The 20,298-nt window shown below is 39.6% G+C and overlaps 1 protein-coding gene across 1 annotated transcript in view; it reads right to left on the bottom strand.

The window, feature by feature from the left end:
- Positions 1-2,656: 2,656 nt before the first annotated feature.
- ltk (leukocyte receptor tyrosine kinase) overlaps positions 2,657-20,298 on the bottom strand; it is a 52,254-nt gene continuing 34,612 nt past the window's right edge. Inside the window, exons 17-30 of the mRNA XM_058090985.2 lie at positions 17,586-17,774; positions 17,343-17,441; positions 14,231-14,383; positions 14,039-14,149; positions 10,971-11,157; positions 9,034-9,124; positions 8,828-8,892; positions 6,689-6,818; positions 6,518-6,615; positions 6,347-6,439; positions 6,154-6,255; positions 4,965-5,099; positions 4,799-4,889; positions 2,657-4,655 (exon numbers count right to left, since the gene is read on the bottom strand). Of these exons, the coding sequence (XP_057946968.2) occupies positions 3,675-4,655; positions 4,799-4,889; positions 4,965-5,099; positions 6,154-6,255; positions 6,347-6,439; positions 6,518-6,615; positions 6,689-6,818; positions 8,828-8,892; positions 9,034-9,124; positions 10,971-11,157; positions 14,039-14,149; positions 14,231-14,383; positions 17,343-17,441; positions 17,586-17,774 (2,525 nt within the window). The 3' untranslated portion in view covers positions 2,657-3,674. The remainder of the gene's footprint in view (positions 4,656-4,798; positions 4,890-4,964; positions 5,100-6,153; positions 6,256-6,346; positions 6,440-6,517; positions 6,616-6,688; positions 6,819-8,827; positions 8,893-9,033; positions 9,125-10,970; positions 11,158-14,038; positions 14,150-14,230; positions 14,384-17,342; positions 17,442-17,585; positions 17,775-20,298) is intronic.

Below are 20,298 nucleotides of genomic sequence, written 5' to 3'. Positions count from 1 at the left end.
TATTTTCATAGGTTTAGCTTCTAAATACGTTTTTAGAAGTAACATAAGAGAAACATGAGAGAAAATAAGATATAATATAGACTCACGTATGTTAGCATTGGGAGAGTTCCTGGAGCCTATCCCAGCTGACTTCGAGCACGGTACACCCTGGACTGGTCGCCAGCCAATCACAGGGCACAAATGGACAACCAACCATTCACACTCACATTCATACCTATGGACAATTTGGAGTACTTTTTACAACTTTTTTCTCTTCAGCGACATCATATGGTGGCTAAATGTAACATTACTGACATCTAGTGGCCGGTGGAGAATACTACATAACATGTCTTTCAATGTTTTTTTCTAAATGTGTTATATTTGTACTTTACACCATTTAGTCATTTTAATGCTTGAACATGCTTAATTTAGGCCAAAAATATGTAAGATTTGCCTAATCGCACATATTTATGACTAATAATAGGCCATAGTCAATGACAGAGATGTATTAGTTTGTAGGGCTGGGCGATATATCGATATATTGATATTTATAAATATTGATATTTCTGTTAAGCACGACATCAAAACAAGCATATCGTTCATATCGATATAGACTGGATTTGATGTGGAGGTGTCATGTTTCAAGATGGTGTCGCCCTGAGTGGCAGCTGGTTACGACAGCTTTGTATCTTCCACTGCGTTTTTAATGTATAATAGTGCTTTAATCGTACGTCCTTATTGTTTTAAGTGCCGTATCGACCTCTTAAGCAAGCGTGCATCTATTAATGTTCATCTTGTCCCATCTGTAGCTTGTTGCAGGAAACACATTGATTCGCAGCTCCATTGTTTACGCTCAAGAGCAGCTGTTAGTGTTGAGCCACACACCCCTTTAGCTACACCGAGCGACCGGAGATCCCTGCGGCGATACGGAGGAGGACAGACTGCACAGTGGGAGTGAAGTACTGGGAAAGTGAGATCCCTTCCCAAACTGGATGGAAGAGCTAACGGTGTTAACTGGACTCCTATGAGTGTAGCCTGATTAAGATTGAAGACTCGGGCGATTGATTTATATATCCATTTATTCCAGCGGCTATTTTTCTAAGATTTAATTTTATATATATATATATAACAGCTTTACACTAATATTTGACTTTCTCTAAACTCACTTTGTGGAAAAATAAAGTGATATAGTATATCGTTATATAAATATTCAAACAAAATATATTGGGATATATGAATTTTGGATCATATCGCCCAGCCCTCTTTGTTTGTATATTTTTAGAGTGAAGCCGCACAATTGTGATCGTGATACGGCGAGGGAAACTTGATGAATTCAAAATGTATTAATGTTACTTTATAACAATACTTACATTTATTTAGATGCACCTGTATTGAAAAGATGCCTGTCAGGTTACATTGTGGTTCCAGCCATACCTTTCTCTATGCTGACAGCGGAATTGTTAGTGGATAAATGATCACTTCCTAGAACTGACCATTTTTACTACTCTTTCACACCTTCATTTTGGAAAATTGTGTTGTAATAAATGATGGCTACAAAATGATTAAATTAAGGAAAATGCTGTTTATTTGATTACTGTTAACAGTAAACACTATTTATATTTATGGGTTTCTGTGAAGTTATTTTTAAAGATGAATAATTATACACAAAAATATTATTGGTTGGTTGTGTTTATTTCCTTTAGGTGCATTTTGGTTAGTTGCAAATGTGAGAGACATTACATTGCATAGAGTTCACACTCAAATAACCCAACCTCATGGAATAAAAGCAGTGTTAGACAATGTTAAAACACACATTTTGTTTGTCATTCAAATATCAGCAGGTTTGAAAAGAAAATGATACAAAAAAAGTGTGATTGATGAGGAACAATCCACAAGAATAAGTCCTAAAAACCGAATACATATGATCTCATTTTACTGCAATATTATTAGCACAAAGACTGAGATCAATGGAGCAGCGTGCTTGGTATGTCACAGCTGAATACCCCCCTCTGCTGATTAAACCTTGGTACTACAACACTAGTGTCGTAGTATGGCAGTGATTGACAATGCGATATATTATATGGCTAAAAATGACGAGGAAAAAAAATTGTACAAATGTTAGTCCAGTGTATAGATGTGAGTATAAAAATAGCAAATATTTCACAGCTGCATGGTCGTCATTAACATTGTTTACTGTCAATATTTGTACATTGAGAAGTAAAAACAACACGATCCTCAGCTACATGCTACTCTGAATTAAAATAAAAATACACACAAAGTTGACCATAAAAACACCCAGCTCCTTAAAGTGGAAATTCAGCATTTTGTAAAATATATTCACTTATAAGATTGACACCACCTGAGTTCCGTACAGACATTAGCTTCGCTTAGCTTCGTTTAGCTTAGCTTAATTTAACTTAGCGAATGAAGGACCACAAAAAGTTTTTTTAAAAGAGCTCACCTGCAAGTCCCTTCTAAAAACTCAGCAATAAACACGTTACATTGTGTTTTAGTCCGTAACAACACAATGAACCCCCACAGAGGGCAGCTGTCAATCAGTTGGGGGCGGGTGATCCATCGATACTAAGGTAGTATCATTTCTTTGTCGATATCAGCATAATGACATCGATATTTTCTATGTATGTGTTTTTGTTGTTGTTGTGTTGTTCAAATATATTGTTCAATTAGTCACAAGGAAATAAACATTTTCGGTGAACTAAAATCTTTGTCTTGTGATTTGTTCTGGTTATTATCATGATTGACAAATTCAAAATAAGATATAAGGTATCGCCCATCCTGCCTCTGCAGCCACCAGCTGTGGGCTGTGATGGCATGTCGTCTCCATGACAACAAGATTTGTCTATCATGTATGATGTTACTTATTATTATTATTATTATTTCTTCAGGGTAGAAAAATAGATTTTATTGCAGTAGTTAGTACGTGTGTGTGGGGGGGGTCGTTTCACATTACCTCCAAAATGAGTATAAAAACGAATCCTTTTGCTCAGTGAATACAAACGTCCATTAAAGTAAATTGTTCGGCCATTTTCCTTCTAGTGTTTGTTTTCACGTCTTTTGGTCAGCTGCCAAAGTTTTTAGGAAAGAAAAAAAAATAGGTAAGACAACATTTCAGCGTTTTGGAGACAATGACTGGAAAGTGAGTCCAGCTCAGAGGTGTATGTGAGGGTTTCTTCCACAATAGTTCTGTTAAAATAGTATTTTCTAGTTGAAAACAATGACACATTGATATCATGGGATTTTCCAAGCTAAGTAGTGAACCTCAAATTCATAATTTCTTTCTAATCTTAAACCGAAAACCTACCACTTCCACATGGAATCGGAGGATAACTTTTTTCCACTCTATCATGTTGGACATGCCATGGTTGAGTTCATGCAGTGTTAAGTAAAGTCATGTCTCAATGTTTTCTGTCATTATTGCTGCCTTGTGACCACAATAGTACTTTTGCAAAAAAAAACAACCCACAATAAGAATAGTAAAATATTTAAGTCAAAATATTATTATGCTTTTTCCACTTTTCTGACCTATAAATGTAGTTAGGATGTTGTATTCTCGTGTTAAAGATGTCAAAATTTCAGATAATGAGGTTTGTGCATTTGGAAGTGAGCCCTGAATTTGCTCATTTGTCAATTTATGGTGATTACCCACAAAACTAGTACCTGGTAGACTTTTGTTCCTAGATTGGGGTGACGCTCAGGTCTTCAGACAGAGAGAAACCAGAGTCTCGGTCTCGCGTGGGCTTCTCAGCTTTGGCGTGTCTTCTCATGTCCTCGTGTCCGTAGCTAGCATGCCGCTTGAGCAGCAGCTTGGGCATGCAGGAGGAGGAGGACGTGTAGAGGCCCAGAGAAATCCCCAAGCCTGAGGAGACGCTGGGGGCGGAGATGGTGCTTTTTATGACATCCGGGGCTTTGGTCTGGCCCACCAAGGGCAAGCTCTCCACCTCGTAGCTTTGCTCGTCATAGGCGTAGTTGACGTTGCCGCAAGGGAAACTCTGGAGCTTAGCCAGGTCCATGCCACCCTTTGAGTGTCCGCCGCTGCTTTGGCTCTTATTGGAGGCCACGCTCTGTGTGACTGGACTCTGGCAGAAAGGCAGTGAAGAAGAGCAGACGCTGGGAGCTTTGGAGCACTCCGAGGCTGCAGTATAGGACTGAACTGCTGGTGCATTGCAGGAAGTGGATGGAGGACTTGAGAGGGGCATGGACTGAGTGTGAGCGATGGTCTTCTTGACTTTGAAGCTATCCAAAACCCACGAACCATATGTGGGGTTCCACAAATTCTTGGTTTTATTCTTCAGCCGCTGGCTCCCTGTGGGACAAGGTCGCTGGATGAGAGGCTCGGGATGGAGCCATGGGCCTCCTACGCACGCAGGAGCCGGCGGGATTGGCTCGGCCCACGAGGGCTCGAGGAGAACCTCCCCGCAGGATGTCACCTCGTGCTGGACAGGCTGGCTTTTTTGGAGGAGAATGCGAGGTTTGTTGGGCTGGGGGCAAAGAGCCGAGGGTGCCAAGAGGCCCAGTTGGGAGGAGGAGTCCAAGGAGACCGAGAGGGGAGTAAGGTTGGTGGGCGTGTGATCAGAGGGGTGGATCACTGCACTGCCATCCTCGTCTGCGGTAGGCCGATATTCCACTGGGAGGGGTGTGTTGATCACATCTGGGTCCTGAATGGAGAAGTCAATATTAAACAATAATGTAAATATGAAATACATATTTCCAGCAGCACCGCTACTGTCAGTGCCAGCCAAGGAGAATACAGAGCGGTGCTTTTAGTAGTAGTACTGTAGTAGTACTTTATAGACCATACCTGAGTGCAGTATTTGATTCTCTCCAGTATAGTGGAGAAGTTGGGCCGGTGTTCAGGACAATGTTGCCAACATTGGGTCATGATCCGATAGCTAAACACACACAGAATTCGATGCTGTGTTATTTAAATACACAGTCCAGTACAGTATTGTACATACAGTACTTACACAGGGCCTGGGCATCCCTCGGGAGGGTCCATCCTGCCCCCACTGGTGACAAATTCCAACACTTCCTGGTTGGTCTTACATGGATAGGGCATGTAACCCAGAGAGAGGATCTCCCACAGCAGTACTCCAAATGACCTGAAGAGGGCGACAAAGACCAATGAGTAAACCGTATAAAACTATATTGTTTACATATAAATCCTGGCTTTATTTGTGTCCTGTCTAGCAAAAGAAGCTTGCACTCATTTTACGCGAATATATTAGATATAATCAGATAAAATAACCCATTTAAGACATGAATGAGACTCGTGCTCGTGTGTGTCAATAATTGTCTTCCGGATTTGTGGATAGGAAGTGACGTCAGTTGAGTTTTAGTTTGAGTTTGACCACAACAGTAGCCTGTGTTATTATTATGGCGATGATGACTATTATTATTATGTTGTTACTGTGCCTGATGCGAATATATGAGATATAACCAGATAAAATAACCCATTTAAGACATGAATGAGACTCTTGCTAGTGTGTGTCAATAATTGTCTTCCGGATGTGTGGATAGGAAGTGACGTCAGTTGGGTTTTAGCTTGAGTTTGGCCACAACAGTAGCCTGTGTTATTATTACGGCGATGATGACTATTATTATTATTATGTTATTACTGTGCCTGATGTTAAAAAAATAAAATATACTAATACCATAATAAAAGCCAGTTGTTGCCAATCAAGTCTGGTGTTATAGTGACACCTAGTGGCTAGTATAGATTACAGTTCAGAAACTTCTTAAGTTGCCTTAAACTGTATTTGTATTTTAGTTCAAATTGAACATTTTTATGCTTGAAAATACTTCATTTAGGCCAGGAAGATGCAACATTTGAATTTTTTGACTAATAATAGACTGTAGTCAACCCACAAAACAGTGATTTTATTTAAGGTAGCCATGTTTTAATGGTGTGAGGGACGACTGTAATGACCTACAATGGATTACGTTTAGAATCTTACTGTACAAAATGATTAAAGAGTACCAAATCCTTCATACTTCATCCATGAACATGATGCTTTCCTGTCATGGCTCATTAAAAACATTCTGTTCCATTTCTGATTATGTCAATCAAAACTGGGCCCTGTTAGAGGCTTCAGTTCTTGAATTGGAGCTCATTATATTGCACAGGTGTTGATTATATATGGGGTTTGTGTTCACCATGTATCGGTCTTGCAGGTGAAGATCCCCTCCATGAACGCCTCAGGTGGCATCCACTTGACAGGCAGCATGGCACGACCACCTTTCCTGTAGTAGCTGGCTCTGAACACCAACAAACAGACATTTATGGGGCACTTATGCTTGCACTGAATTTAGCATTTCTCTGCACCCATTTGCTCATTAGTATAGAAACCTGTAAATGTCTCGCGCCATGCCAAAGTCTCCAATTTTGGCCACCCTTTCCGGTCCAGGGCAGGTGAGAAGGCAATTTCTTGCAGCAATATCTCTGAAATATGAACAAAAACACATAACAAATTAAAGCGATGCGTTTATGAATCTCCAGTGGGCCAGTAAGAATCAGCACCTGTGTATGAAGTGGTTCTCCTCCAAGTAACGGCACCCACATGCAATATCTCTTGCCATATGCAGCAGCTCGTGCATGCTGAGAGAAGGAGCTTGACCCTGGAACCCCCATAGTTCATTTTAAACAACACATACATCAGCATTTAAAAAAAAAAGTGTGTGTGACACGTACACGTTGAGGTCTGTTCTTCCTCAGGAAGGTCTTCATGTCTCCTCCAGTCATGAGTTCCAGCAGGATGAAACGTGGCAGGATGTTGAGGCTGACGCCAATGCAGCGTACGATGTTCTCATGGTTGAACTTGCTATAGGGACACACATCCACACTTTTACAGCATGTTTAACTTAAGATAATATCAGAAATAGTGGTTGACACGATTATTTACACAGTTTTTATTTGAGATAAGGCCTTTATTTGTGTTGAGAATTGTGAACAGCCGTGCGACCACACAGATTATCTGTGTTTCCTATGTTTTATTAACGAAGTCAAAACCGCAAAGTAACCACTAAAACCCCTCTACCTGCCCACACGCATCACCAAAACTTTAAATTATTGTTATTTATTCTAAATTATTTAAATTATTTGTACAAATTACAGTTTACGCTGTACATTGTTCATATTTTATTTATTATTTATTATTTATTATTTATTATTTATTATTTATTATTTATTATTTATTATTTATTATTTATTATTTATTATTTATTATTTATTATTTATTATTTACACGGGAGCCAGGCAACAACATTTTGTTGGCAATTTCACTGCTGTGTTATTGTGCAATGACAATAAAGAAAGTCTATGTCTATGTCTAAAACAGTTTTTCCATACTGGTGCTTTAAAGTGGCGCTGAAAGAAGCAGCTGAAATTCAGACATATCTTTCTCTCTGCATAACATCTTTGAGGAAAAAGAAGAAGCTAATGCATAAAACAATACAAAAAATGTAATTGTCTAGGGTTTAAAGTTGAATTTCTGACCCTGAGGAGAATCATTCATAATTTTTTTGGCACCATTGTTGTTATGGTGGTGAAGAACTTACTTACTGTATGCCTACAGTATAGCAAACACGCATGCATGTATGCAAATATCAATGAGTGATGTGTGATACCAATGATTTCCTTTTCAATATGATACTGAGTGAAATTCAGGCTGGTCCTTATCAGTATTTCTGTTAACGATATCCAGCATTACATCATATAACCGCCGCCATTTTGAGTGGAGTATCGATTTTAGAGCCGAAATATCTGATATCTGAGGTATCGATATTTCAGTATCAATCGGCACATCACTAATATTGATAGTATCACCAACCAAGTAACGGATCATCAGTATCGGAGTGACATCAAGGTGATAAAAATAAATAATTTTTCAACTCTATTCTATGCTATGTTGATATATTGTTTACAAGGACTACATTATTGGGGGCAAAACATCAGGATTTGAATGAGAGCCAATAGTAGTTTTGGCTTTTGTTTCATTATTTTGCACCACTGACTTTATTCCAACTGTATGTAATAAAAAGGAATAAGAGAATAGGTTAGACAATAACTGAAACTGAAGCAATTCTTTCCATATGACATACTAATATGAATCCAATGACTCTGTTCCAGACACCCACAAATATGAACAAAAACACATTTTATAGGCAATAATTATAACCTCTGCAGATGGTGTGAAATATACGTATATAAAGGAAAAATGATGTATTCAATGAAAACAGAGGGTTGTGAATTGCAACCACTTGAGTTAGTCCCTCCTCTTCCGCTATGAAGCCAAGATCTCTCCATGTCATTTGATAAATGGGAGCAGACCAGAGCAGAGCACCACAGTAGACATGGATGTCCTTATCCAGAAGATAGAAGATAGTAAGTAACCATCAGATCAGCAAAGGGTTTTTGAGCTGCCACGAATGTGTTGACATGAAATGGCCCTAAAAGGTTCGCATTGAGGTCGACCTCTCTGGAATTTGAAAGTGATGGATGTGCAGGGCAAATAAAAACACAACAGTGCACTAATTGATGAGGCAAAGCGAGGACAGAGGCTGTGATGGAAGCCAGAAGCATGTGATTAGATAAATGCATGACAGATGTTTGGAGAGGAGAACAGTTGCTAAGTGAACTGAAATACTGTTGCTATGTTGTTATTTGTATATGTTTTGCAGATATATAGGGCCTAGAAATGGATAATGGATAACAACAGTCCTGTATTTAATCATGATGTTGTAGTATACATTTACCAGATGCAGAAGAAGACTATACTCTCATCATGTGTTCTTTTTGTCAGTGATTATATGGTGGATGCTGGAAACGTACCTCATGATCAGCGCCTCCATGAGAAAATCCATTTCATCCTGCTCTGAGCAGATTTCAGGAAGGGTCTGTGGAGCAAGAAAAATCATCTTCAGGAACAGTAATTACATGCGTTCTTCACGCGTGACATTTGCATCAGCATTAGGAAGAGCACTGCGGATTGTATGATGAACATGACTCTTGCACATTGTCATTAAATGCTAACTGACCTTTATGGCCACCTGCATGGGGCCGTTCTCTGCACTCATTCCGAGAACCTGACCCTCATACACTTCACCAAAGGCACCGTGGCCGAGAGCTCTGCAAGTAAAAATGGAAAAAAAATGCAAATATATATATGTTATCAATATTATCATATATTATGATGGTCAGAAATGTATTTTCTTTCACCATGTCAATGTCCACACCATCCATTTGTATTTGGGCATACGTATCCTTTTTGCTATTACCAAAAAGCCTTATTTTAGTTTTACTTTGGTTCACGGATAGTCATATTTTGTATTATAGTCATATAATTCATCTGTAATACTAGCCTTAGGTTTTTTGTGACTTTACAGATAAACATAAACATAAAGGTTGAAGTGTTTTGGTCCCAGTATTGACCCCTGGGGTACACCACACAATATATTTAAGCTCACAATTGGCTGTCCGCAGGCAATTCATTCTTATTTATGAATTTGTACATCCTGTTGATGAATAACATTTCAATGAATTTAGAAAACTCCATTTTTAAAAAGTGGTACTAAAGTAGTTATTTTAATTATGTTTGGAAATGTACCAGATTGAAATGGTAAATTACTGATGTACGTCAGTAGTTGTCATTAATGACCCTTTTTATCGTTCCCATTTCAATCGGTTAATATTTTAGTTTTACATTTAGTTTTATTGACAATGATTTCCTTTTTTCTCACATCAGTGAGGAACATGGAGTTGGGGTTCCTCTTCCTCCACTGACAGAAAGTTTGAATATTTTCTTGTAGGTTTTGGTATCACCACTACTTGTGCTGTTATCAAAATCATCAGTGAATATATTATCAATTATTTTGGCACAATGATCTGGATCTGGGATATAGACTAATGCTGTACATTATATCTGTGAAGTCCTCTCCTATCCTTATTTGGATTCAGAAGATTAATGTTAACATACGAACATTATGTTTTGGCTGATGTTTGTGAATGTCGCTGTGATCCAGTCCTTGAACTTTTTAATAGTTGACTTATGTAAACAACATAATACATTTTTTTTCTTAACAGGTTTCAATCGCTATGACACGTTCTTCACCAAGGGGCTGCACGGCGGTGGCGTGGTTAGCGTGCAGACCTCACAGCTAGGAGACCTGGGTTCAATTCCACCCTCGGCCATCTCTGTGTGGAGTTTGCATGTTCTCCCTGTTTGCATGCGTGGGTTTTCTCCGGGTACTCCGGTTTCCTCCCACATTCCAAAAACATGCTAGGTTAATTGGTGACTCCAAATTGTCCATAGGTATGAATGTGAGTGTGAATGGTGCTTAATAACACAATATAATTTATATTTCTATGGTTTGCGCAAAAGCCACAGAGCTAGGAGATCTGGGTACGATTCCCCCCTTGGGCATCTTTGCATGTGGTCCCCATGCATGGGTGGGTTTCTCCACACTCCAAAATCATGCTAGGTTAATTGGCAACTCCAAATTGTCCATAGGTATGAATGTGAGTGTGAATGGTTGTTTGTCTATATGTGCCCTGTGATTGGCTGGCCACCAGTCCAGGGTGTACCCTGCCTCTGGCCCGAAGACAGCTGGGATAGGCTCCAGCACCCCCAGCGACCCTTGTGAGGATAAGCGGTTGAAAATGAATGAATGTTCTTCACCACACAGCCACTCCTCCACCATTTGTGTTATTCCCGTTCATGCAGTTCATTTCATCCCTTTCCAGCTCAACATCCATGCCCTTGTCAGCGTCAGTCCAAGTTTTTAAGATTGCAAAATTGATTCCAGATTGATTTTTGAAAAACTGTGATAGAGTGAAGCTGAGAAATCCAAGGTGCTAATTGACGAGGGTCAACTGTACAGTAATCGCCTCTCGCCCAATCGTGAGCTGGAATAGTCTCAATCTTACCCGCGACCCTAAACAAGATACTAAATGATACAGATATACGCTACTATACCTGAGAAGTGTAATGTTTTTGCGTGGCACTTCCTTCAGTTCGCTGAGCCCTGTGGCTTTCCCAACGAAGCAGTAGTTTGGGTTGTAGTCCGTCATGATGGTGGAGGAGCGGATCTTGCTCAGCTTGTATTCCGGACTCTGGAGACGACCCCTCACTGCCTGTAGATCATTCTTCCAACGGTGCCACACTGGGGACAAAAAAAAAATGAAATTTTTACTTCCAAGACCAGCAGAAAAAGCAACACACACTCACCAAATTCCCCCACATGGAATTTATATAAGCCTAACAGGAGCAGTAACACAAGGAGCGTCCATGCAACCCTTGAATACATTTCCAATGCAACGTCTTCTCATTGGCTACTAATCCTCCAGCTGGGACTCACCCGCCGCGGCCCCCGATGCAGGTTGGTAGTCTGCCAGGGAGGGGCACGTTGCATGCAGGTAAGAGGTGCCGTCGAGCCACCGCAGATGCAGATGCGAAGGGTCTCGGGTAGGGGTGTTCGGGATGAGGGAAGGGGTTGAGACGGGGGGGATGGATGTTGAGGAAAAGGATGAGGTTGGGGAGGTAGGGTGGAGGACATGGGATGGGGACGCCCAGGGAACAGACTACCTCCCTGCATGGGGAGAGCTCAGGTGAAGAGACACCATTAACCTGTGGAGCTTTGCTTTGTATTCATTTTTTTTAATCCTATTATATATATATATATAAATAGACAACGCATATTGTATTTGTTGTTGTAATTTTATTCAAGTCCCACAATAACACAAAAATGTCATTAGTAGTGGGAAAAGCTACAATGGTGTGAATGTTGTGTATGTAAGTCAGACAACAATCTGTCATCGTCACATTGACCTAGCACACCAACATGTCCTCAGTGGACACATCATTAGGTACATTAGGTATCTAATATAAGAGTTGCATAAACACAATATCTACAAAGTTGATATTTCATATCATGGCTACATAATTTATCCCCATACAAATCAAATAAAGAGTATTTACGATGTGGTGGCTGCTTACTTGTTTGTTGACATTTCCTGTCTCCTGAGAGTTTAAAGGCATCAGCCATGCATATTAGATTACAGAATCATTTTCATTCATTCATTCATTTTCTACCGCTTTTCCTCACGAGGGTCGCGGGGTGCTGGAGCCTATCCCAGCTGTCTTCGGGCAAGAGGCGGGGTACACCCTGGACTGGTCGCCAGCCAATCACAGGGCACATATAGACAAACAACCATTCACACTCACATTCATACCTATGGACAATTTGGAGTCACCAATTAACCTAGCATGTTTTTGGAATGTGGGAGGAAACTGGAGTACCCGGAGAAAACCCACGCATGCACGGGGAGAACATGCAAACTCCACACAGAGATGCCCGAGGGTGGAATTGAACCCTGGTCTCCTAGCTGTGAGGTCTGTGCGCTAACCACTAACCAGAATAATTTTATTTTTTGAAATACAAGAACAAGCATGAAACTATTTGCTGCTTGTGTGTAATTTGTGCTGTGGTTAAACCTTTGTTATGTAATCCTATATGAGGATGAAAATGATTTAATAGCGGGTGTTGCTGAAGCCGGTGACCTTGTCATGGTAGGTTTGTTCGTGCGTGACTTCGTCAAACCAAGCCAGCCTCATTTATTGCTCACTGGAAGCAGTTATGAAGTTGTTAAATATGAAATGTTGAAAGTGCTTCATTTCGGCAAAAAACACCTGGAACATTAATTTAAATATATATATTATGTATAATATGTAATATAAATGGCCATAATCAACGACAGCATGATTTATTAATCAATATATTTTTGAAAAACTGTAATGGGGGAAGCCGTGGCAATGGACTGACAATTATACTGTACTAGTATATACGTCAGGGCAACTTAGTATATACATAATAATGCCTCATTAGAAATCCCAACTAATTTTATCTAAGGCAGAGGTTTTCAAAGTGTGAGGTGGGCCTTCCCCGGGACTTCAGGGGAGGCATAGCAGCTTGAGAAAAATAGAGAAAAACAATTTTCCAAAAAGTTAAACTAAGGCATTGAATTGATTGTTACTTCTTAATGTGAATTAGGTAAAAAACAGAAAATATAATCCAGAAAATAAGTAGAATTATTTTATGGTCACCGTGCCACACTTTGAAAATTAAGTTTTTTTTTTATGACTGTCTTCTTCTTTCTCTTTGGGCTTTTGCCATAGCAAATCAATCCCCTCCATCCAACCCTGTCTTCTGCATCTGTCTCTCTCCCACCAAATACCCTCATGTCCTCCTTCATTATATCCATAAACCTCCTCTTTGGTCTTCCTCTACACCTCCTACCTGGCAGCATCCTTCTACCAATATATTCACTATCTCTCCTCTGGACATGTCCAAACCATCTCAGTCTGGTCTCTCTGACTTTATCTCCAAGGCCTCTAACATGTAATGTCCCTCTGATGTACTCCTTCCTGATCCTATCCATCCTGGTCACTCCCAATGAGAACGTCAGCATCCTCATCTCTGCTACCTTTTTTAATGACTGTAAAGTCTTTACATATTACAAATATTAAGTATTTTCCAGACAAGAAACATGAGTAAAATATTATAGCAATATATAGCAATGTGACTCTGATTTTTGCAGCATGGAATGGTTGTGCTCTACAGTTTATTAGAGAAAAGAAATGCCCATATGTGCATGCATTCAAGACACGTTCGCAAAACAAAACGTCATAAAAAGTCATAACTGACATTTTACTTTTTCATCATAGTGAATGACTTTTTTATGAATCACTAAAGCTAACATTCAGCAGCAAAAATAAATCTTTATATTAATGTACACAAAGTCTATGGTGCTGTAAGTGTGTCGCTTTTTTGAGGATTTTAATGGCTGTTACTTAAATGGACTCACTTTTCAAGTTGTGAGTGTGTCAATGCACACATATTTGTCATACTTTGCAGTTTGGAGTGGAGAACCCTTTGAGTGACACTTGGTAAAATGGTGCATCATATGTACGTCTCTGTACGACACCTCACAGCCGATGAAAGGTAGATGGCACAGATTGGGCGCAAAGCCGGACGAGTGTCTTACTGAGGATGACGCTGGCGCAGATCAACGCCACACCGCTGACGACGATGGAGGTGATGATAGCCAGGATCAACGTCGTCGACATGTGGCCCTGAGTAGGCGGGACTTGAGGAGCTGTGTGGCGGAGAAGATGTGCTGTATGTTAGTTTATAGTAGAAAAGAAGGTTTTTGTAAATATGTTCTCACCTACTGTACCAATGCAGGTGACGTTATCGCCGGCCAGGATCTCGTTGTCGTGGCACAGGCAGAGGATGACGTGCGTATCTTCATCTCGCCTGCAGCTTTGTGATTGACAGTGGCTGCAGTTGAGCTGCACCTTGATCTCACACTCGCCGTGACTCTCCATGGCTTAAAAAAATAAATATATTCTGTATTAGTGTTTTCAGTTTTACATGTGTTCAGTGTTCCATACTTGTACAGACCGGCTCGCCACAAGTACATTTGGACCGCCACATATATCCATATTTGGCGCTACCAGTTGGCGCTTGCGCATAAACACATTATAACGGGACATACTACCAAGTGCATGCTACATGCTACATGCTACATGCTACAGCTTCACTACACTGCTGAATTTTAAGACAATTTGTCAGTGTAAATAACCACAGCCACAGAACTAGACATTAAACGTATTGTGCAGTATATGTGCATACACATATCTCTGTCCTGGCTGCTCAGTACACCATGGCAAGGACTTGAGCCGTGAGAAGTTTTTATGTGAGAGACTAACAAACTCAAGGCTGACTTTTTGTATAATTTTTGCAGCGTTAATTTCTTAAATTACCTAATATACCTAAAAAAAAATTCCAAGGAGAAAATATGTGTTACTTCAAAGTAGTAATCCTCCATGTCTCAACTTGAAAATGCTATACTTTTTTCCTTTACAATGATTTATGACAGTAATCCCCAGTTTATTGCGATGAACTGGCATCAGACCCAACCGTGATAAATGAGGTATGATTCCTTATTTACTTTATAACTCATAGAGCATAGAAAACCTGTTTACAAAAGTACAGTTTAAACACTATTAGAGGCCTCTGGACATGAAATAACACCCCTATAGTCATCTGTACACTTGTATTACCCAATATGGTAGACATAAAAAGAGAAAGTAAGCCATTTAAGACACAAATAAGATTTGTGTGTGTTGCAATAAATGTGCTCTGGACGTGTAGAGGACAGGAAGTAAAACCCCCAATGTCATTTCACCTTGAGACAAAAACAAGCTCCGGGCAAACAATATTGCTTGTTTGTTCGAATATATCACAATGGTAAAAAAATCACATTTGGAGCCTGAAGACCAGAAGCTAGGTGGATAACTCTCGCTAGCTGCCGCCAATGTAAAGTACAGTCTGAAATCGGCCAATATCGATCAGTGGCCGATTCCTACTGACTACTAATAATATTGTTATACATTGCTCTGTTATATATATTATAGATTATTATTATATTATAGACTGTGTTACATACCGCTACGTACCTAATGCTGTTGCCAGTGAATGAACAGAAAACTTATTACTTGAAGACGTTTGTCCATTTCCTATTTCTGCCCGAAATCCTATTACCATAATTGAAAGCTGATTTATGGCTTGATTTTCCCTTAGATCTAACTTTTAATATCTTCCATGCAGTCATTGTCTGGGAAAATAAAAAAATGAAAAACGGCTGCTTGGAGATGCTTGATTGTAGCGAGGACAAGTGGCTGCACGAGGCTGTGAATTAGTCCTGTGCCTCCCACTCGGTAATCAGAGTCAGATGGCGTGTCGTTTCAAGAAGACAAAAACAAAGCCTTGAAACACCCACGAGCAAAAATGAGAGTGAAGGGATCAATTTTGTGGTGTGCTCAGATATCCCACAGGGATCGGGATTTAATATTCACACTTGTATGATGGGTGTTCATTAACTATTTCCCCTGATGCACTTGTAGTTATTGCACGGGTCTGAAATTGCACGTTTATAATTATACATATCGCTATTGCGCCTTTGGTAATTTGGGACATCGATGACACAAAAGAGACTTTTTGTGGGAGAGCAAGTGATGTATCAAAGGCCTCTATTCAATTAACGCAGTCTCCTATAGTTGAAGGGTACATGGTCTACATAAGGAAAAGACCGCAAGGAAACTAAATAAAAACAGCAAATATGGAAAAGTCAGCAGTAAAAAATATAGTAAAAATATCTAACAAAAAAGTAATAATTTTACAAAAATAACATAAAAAACAATTATATTTTAGTAGTGTAAAGTTAAATTAATAAAGAAAAAAATATGTTTTTTCAAAGTCATAATGTTATGAGAAAGAACAAAATGAAATTAAGTTGTAATTTTTACAAAAAAAATAATATCATGGGTAATGTAGGTAATAAAGTCAAAGTATTACCAGATTGAAGTAAATATTGCGAGTCTAAAAGACAAAAGAAAGTTAGTCCAATACAAAAAAAGTCAAAATTTTATGAGAATAAACTAAAAATAATTTCACATCTACCACATTTTATTGAGTTGAAATATTATTAAAAATAATACAAAACATAGACAGTATATGCGATTAAAGTTGCAATATCATGACAAACAAACACAACAAAATTAAGTTGTAATTCTTGGAAAATGTCATATTATGGGAATTAAGTCAAAACATGATACGAGTAAAGACATAATATTAGTAATAATATAAGAACATTTAATTTACAAAGATTATTGAGGCATAAAGTTTAAATATTTTGATGTTATAATAAACAACAGCAAAAAGAGTTCATACTAACAATACGGTGTTACTTTTACGGTGGTAACTCATTTATTTCATTAATTACATATATTGTAATTGTAATTAATGCATGCCCATCATGGCACATTATGACAGCTGATGGAGCCACAGTGTAGCATCCCCACAGTCACACTGAGTCTGACGTTCTTTCTATTCTGACCTGACCAAATCAACAACAGCTCAATTCCAACACCATTCCTTAAACAGATTGTCCTGGGAACAACTGTACGAACGATTGTATCGAAACGACCGCAAGGTGCATTCAAGGACACTTCAAACAACACAACAATGTCTTGTGTGGTCTTAATTATCAGAAAGACAAACACTAAGTGGATATTCTTATCACTCACTAACAAAAGTCTTACTATAGAAGTATAATTTGCTGCAACTTAAATTACGTGTTGTCTTTGAACGCAACACCACATTGCTCATTATAACAGGGGACACTGACATCAATGCGATCCGAACTTCCTTTTATGGGTTGCAGATTGCCTGCTCTCAGCAACCTCTGAAACTAAACTGAATTGACATTCAGCATTAGAACTCACCTGCCAGAGGCTGCAGGTATATCTCACCAATTGGGTTAATGAAGGAGATGCCATCGCGACCATCAACTGTGATGTCATCCATCAATGCAGCATCACCTCCTGTCAAATGAATGGAAATGCAAGGGTGGATTATAGCCTTCAATATGTGTCGGAGTCCCCCCACATTTTATGCTGATCTGTGCTACGTAAGCTGTTACAAAATGTTTATATTACGAAATATTCAGGAGTCATGAATATTGTCACCTCTGTACCCGCCTCCACCTCCTCCAGAAGTGCAGGCACCACCTCCGCCTCCAAACCCCCCGTAGGTGGACCAGCCCAGTTTGGACTGGGCCAAAAGACACGCTGCACCTCCCTTGGCACCCTCCACCAGGGACCCGCCAGCCATAGGGTGAGACACGGGACTTATGTCTTTCCAGCCTCCACCGCCACCTTGGGAGGACACAGACTTATTGTTTACATCATAGTAAGAAATGTAGTAATGCTATGTTTTATACACAGAGAATGGAACCCAGGTCTTCCCGAGCTAACCACTCATCCACCATGCAGCCCGGTTGAGAACATGTTTTCACATGAGTAGCTTCTTGTACACTCATTTTGTCATGGTAACAGTTCCACTGTTTTATTAGGAAAATGTCTAAATCCAAACAAATAAGAAGCAGACCGACTTTCTGTGTACCAGACTTAAACAAAGCAGGCCTGGAGCCTTGTACACGTCCGTGTGATCAAGGATTTAAAGGTACAGAGTGTTGTTGTGGAGATAAGACTACCCTCGAGTCTCGCTGTTTTATAGCCTCCAGCAGCCAGAGGGTGGCGTATGTCCTATGATGATGCCAACCTCATGCTAAATGTTCAAATTAAGAACATTGCAACATGTTTTGTTGAGTGTTTGGCTCCGGTGCCACTTGTCCGCTCTTATCGTCGTTCCATTTAGCAGATTTAGCAGGTTAAACCAGCGCCACCGGCATTCATTGAGACAGACCGCTTTGACCCAGGTCCCTGTGCACGTATAAGACTTGGGATTTATGTTTCAATTATGTTTGCAGGGAAATCTACTTCCATTCTGGTGTAATTAGCCGAATCACATGACGTCAGTGTATAATGGGAAAGTCCACATGGGAGCTGGATATACACATACACATACATTCACATGTCCATGTTGTTAATGCAGGAATGTATGCACAAACATTTACAACAATATGCAAGTCATCAATAGCATATTCTGGCATACAGCCCTGACCACTGCACAGCTGGGATTGCACACATTAAAACCCCACTTCCATGTAAATAATCCAGCCAAGGAGCAACAAATATGTTCAGAAGATATAGAGAATTTAAGTTGCATGCTGAGGTGCTCATTTTCATTATTTCCATGGTTGAAGGGAATTGAACCAACATGTGCAGCAATAAATCAATACATCTGTGCAGCTGAAGAAACGTCAGGGTTCCAATTTGAGGCTGCTCCATTTCACTTATTTTCCATCTCAAACAACAATTGATCCCACATTGAGAAAAAGCCAAAACCAATAATAGGCATGAATGTGGAAAAATACTGACATTAAAGCAAAGTGCTGCAGAAAATTGATAATTGAGGTGATTGGCTTTTTCTCTTAAGATAAAAAAAACAATTAAAATTCCTAAATATTCCCTAAAAAATGTTACCTGTAGAATCCTGGTTTATATTTGATCAAGTTCCAGATCGGTTATTCCATTTGATACAGCAGACACTGTGGCCACATCCACACACTCGACACTTTCTTAGGTACATTGCACAAGCTAACGGGATCCATGATAAGAGCGATATGAAATACTTTAAGATAAGAACTTAAGAAAACTTGAACTTAAGATTAGTTGCAACTGACACTCTAACAAGAGTATAGTAACTTAAAGGGAAGCTATTATGCTTTTTTCTACTTTTCTTACCTATAAATGTAGTTAAAATGTTGTATTGTCATGCTAAACGATACCAACACATCAGATAATGAGGTTTGCATATTTGGAAGTGAGCCCTGAAAAGACGAAAAACGCTCAATTTCAAAGGGTGTCATAAAACTGTGCTTTTGTGATGTTACAAAGGGGTGGACTTCCTTACATGGGCATGCCTGTCAGCCGGATAAGCGTTCTGCCCTGCCCCAAGCTCTGCTCCTCTGTTTACTTGCTCGCAAAGCCACATTTGTTTACAATTCCTAATGACGCCACCATCAGGCACAAGTGGTTGGACTTCCTGATTCCCTACCAGCTAAAGAAATGCATTTTAATCTGTCAACGGCAGGTAAATTTTTTTAAAAAAACTAATGCTAAAATGCTAAACTATTTACCATTGAGACACGTCTTGAAGTAACCTCTTTTTTGGAGAACTTCGGACTGTCCAGTCTCTACTTCCGGATCAGATTCGGGATCCAACACATATGTTATCCTGTATGTTAAAAGCCGACATGTACCATTTATCAACTCCAATAAAATTAGCAGCACAAACCAGAAGTGTTTCTACATATGCATGCGGGAGTATGACCAACCACAACGGAGTGGGCGTGTCCTGGATATCGGCCGTCGGTCGCATACATTAAAACAGACCGTTCTCATGGGAACCAAGAAATACAGCTGAATAGGTGCAGATTCTGGAAGAACTACAAAGCTTTATGTGCTGGTTATTGTGTGTAGCTGCTCTATAGGAGTCCACAACTCAGTACACAGTGAGTAATAGGTCCCCTTTAAGTGACATGGGTCAGCACCACTGATTCTGAAGGCCTTACATTGACATGGCAACACATAGAAGCTGAGGATAAGCAGTAGAAAATGAATGAATGAATGAATGAATGAATGAATAAATGGACCCGGTGTCACAAGCATTCTTAGATATTACATCTCATTTATACATCACAATGTGTGAGTCCTTATTATGTGAAATGACAGTAAAACAACACATTCGGATGCTACTGTGCATAAAAAGGAGCCC

The sequence above is a fragment of the Doryrhamphus excisus genome, linkage group LG14 (genome assembly GCF_037039965.1).
Source record: "Doryrhamphus excisus strain RoL-2023G ecotype Guam linkage group LG14, RoL_Dexc_Guam_v1.1, whole genome shotgun sequence".
Taxonomy (NCBI): Eukaryota; Metazoa; Chordata; class Actinopteri; order Syngnathiformes; family Syngnathidae; genus Doryrhamphus; species Doryrhamphus excisus.
The sequence above is the reverse complement of the archived record's forward strand: the minus strand, read 5'-3'. Positions and strand labels throughout refer to the sequence as shown.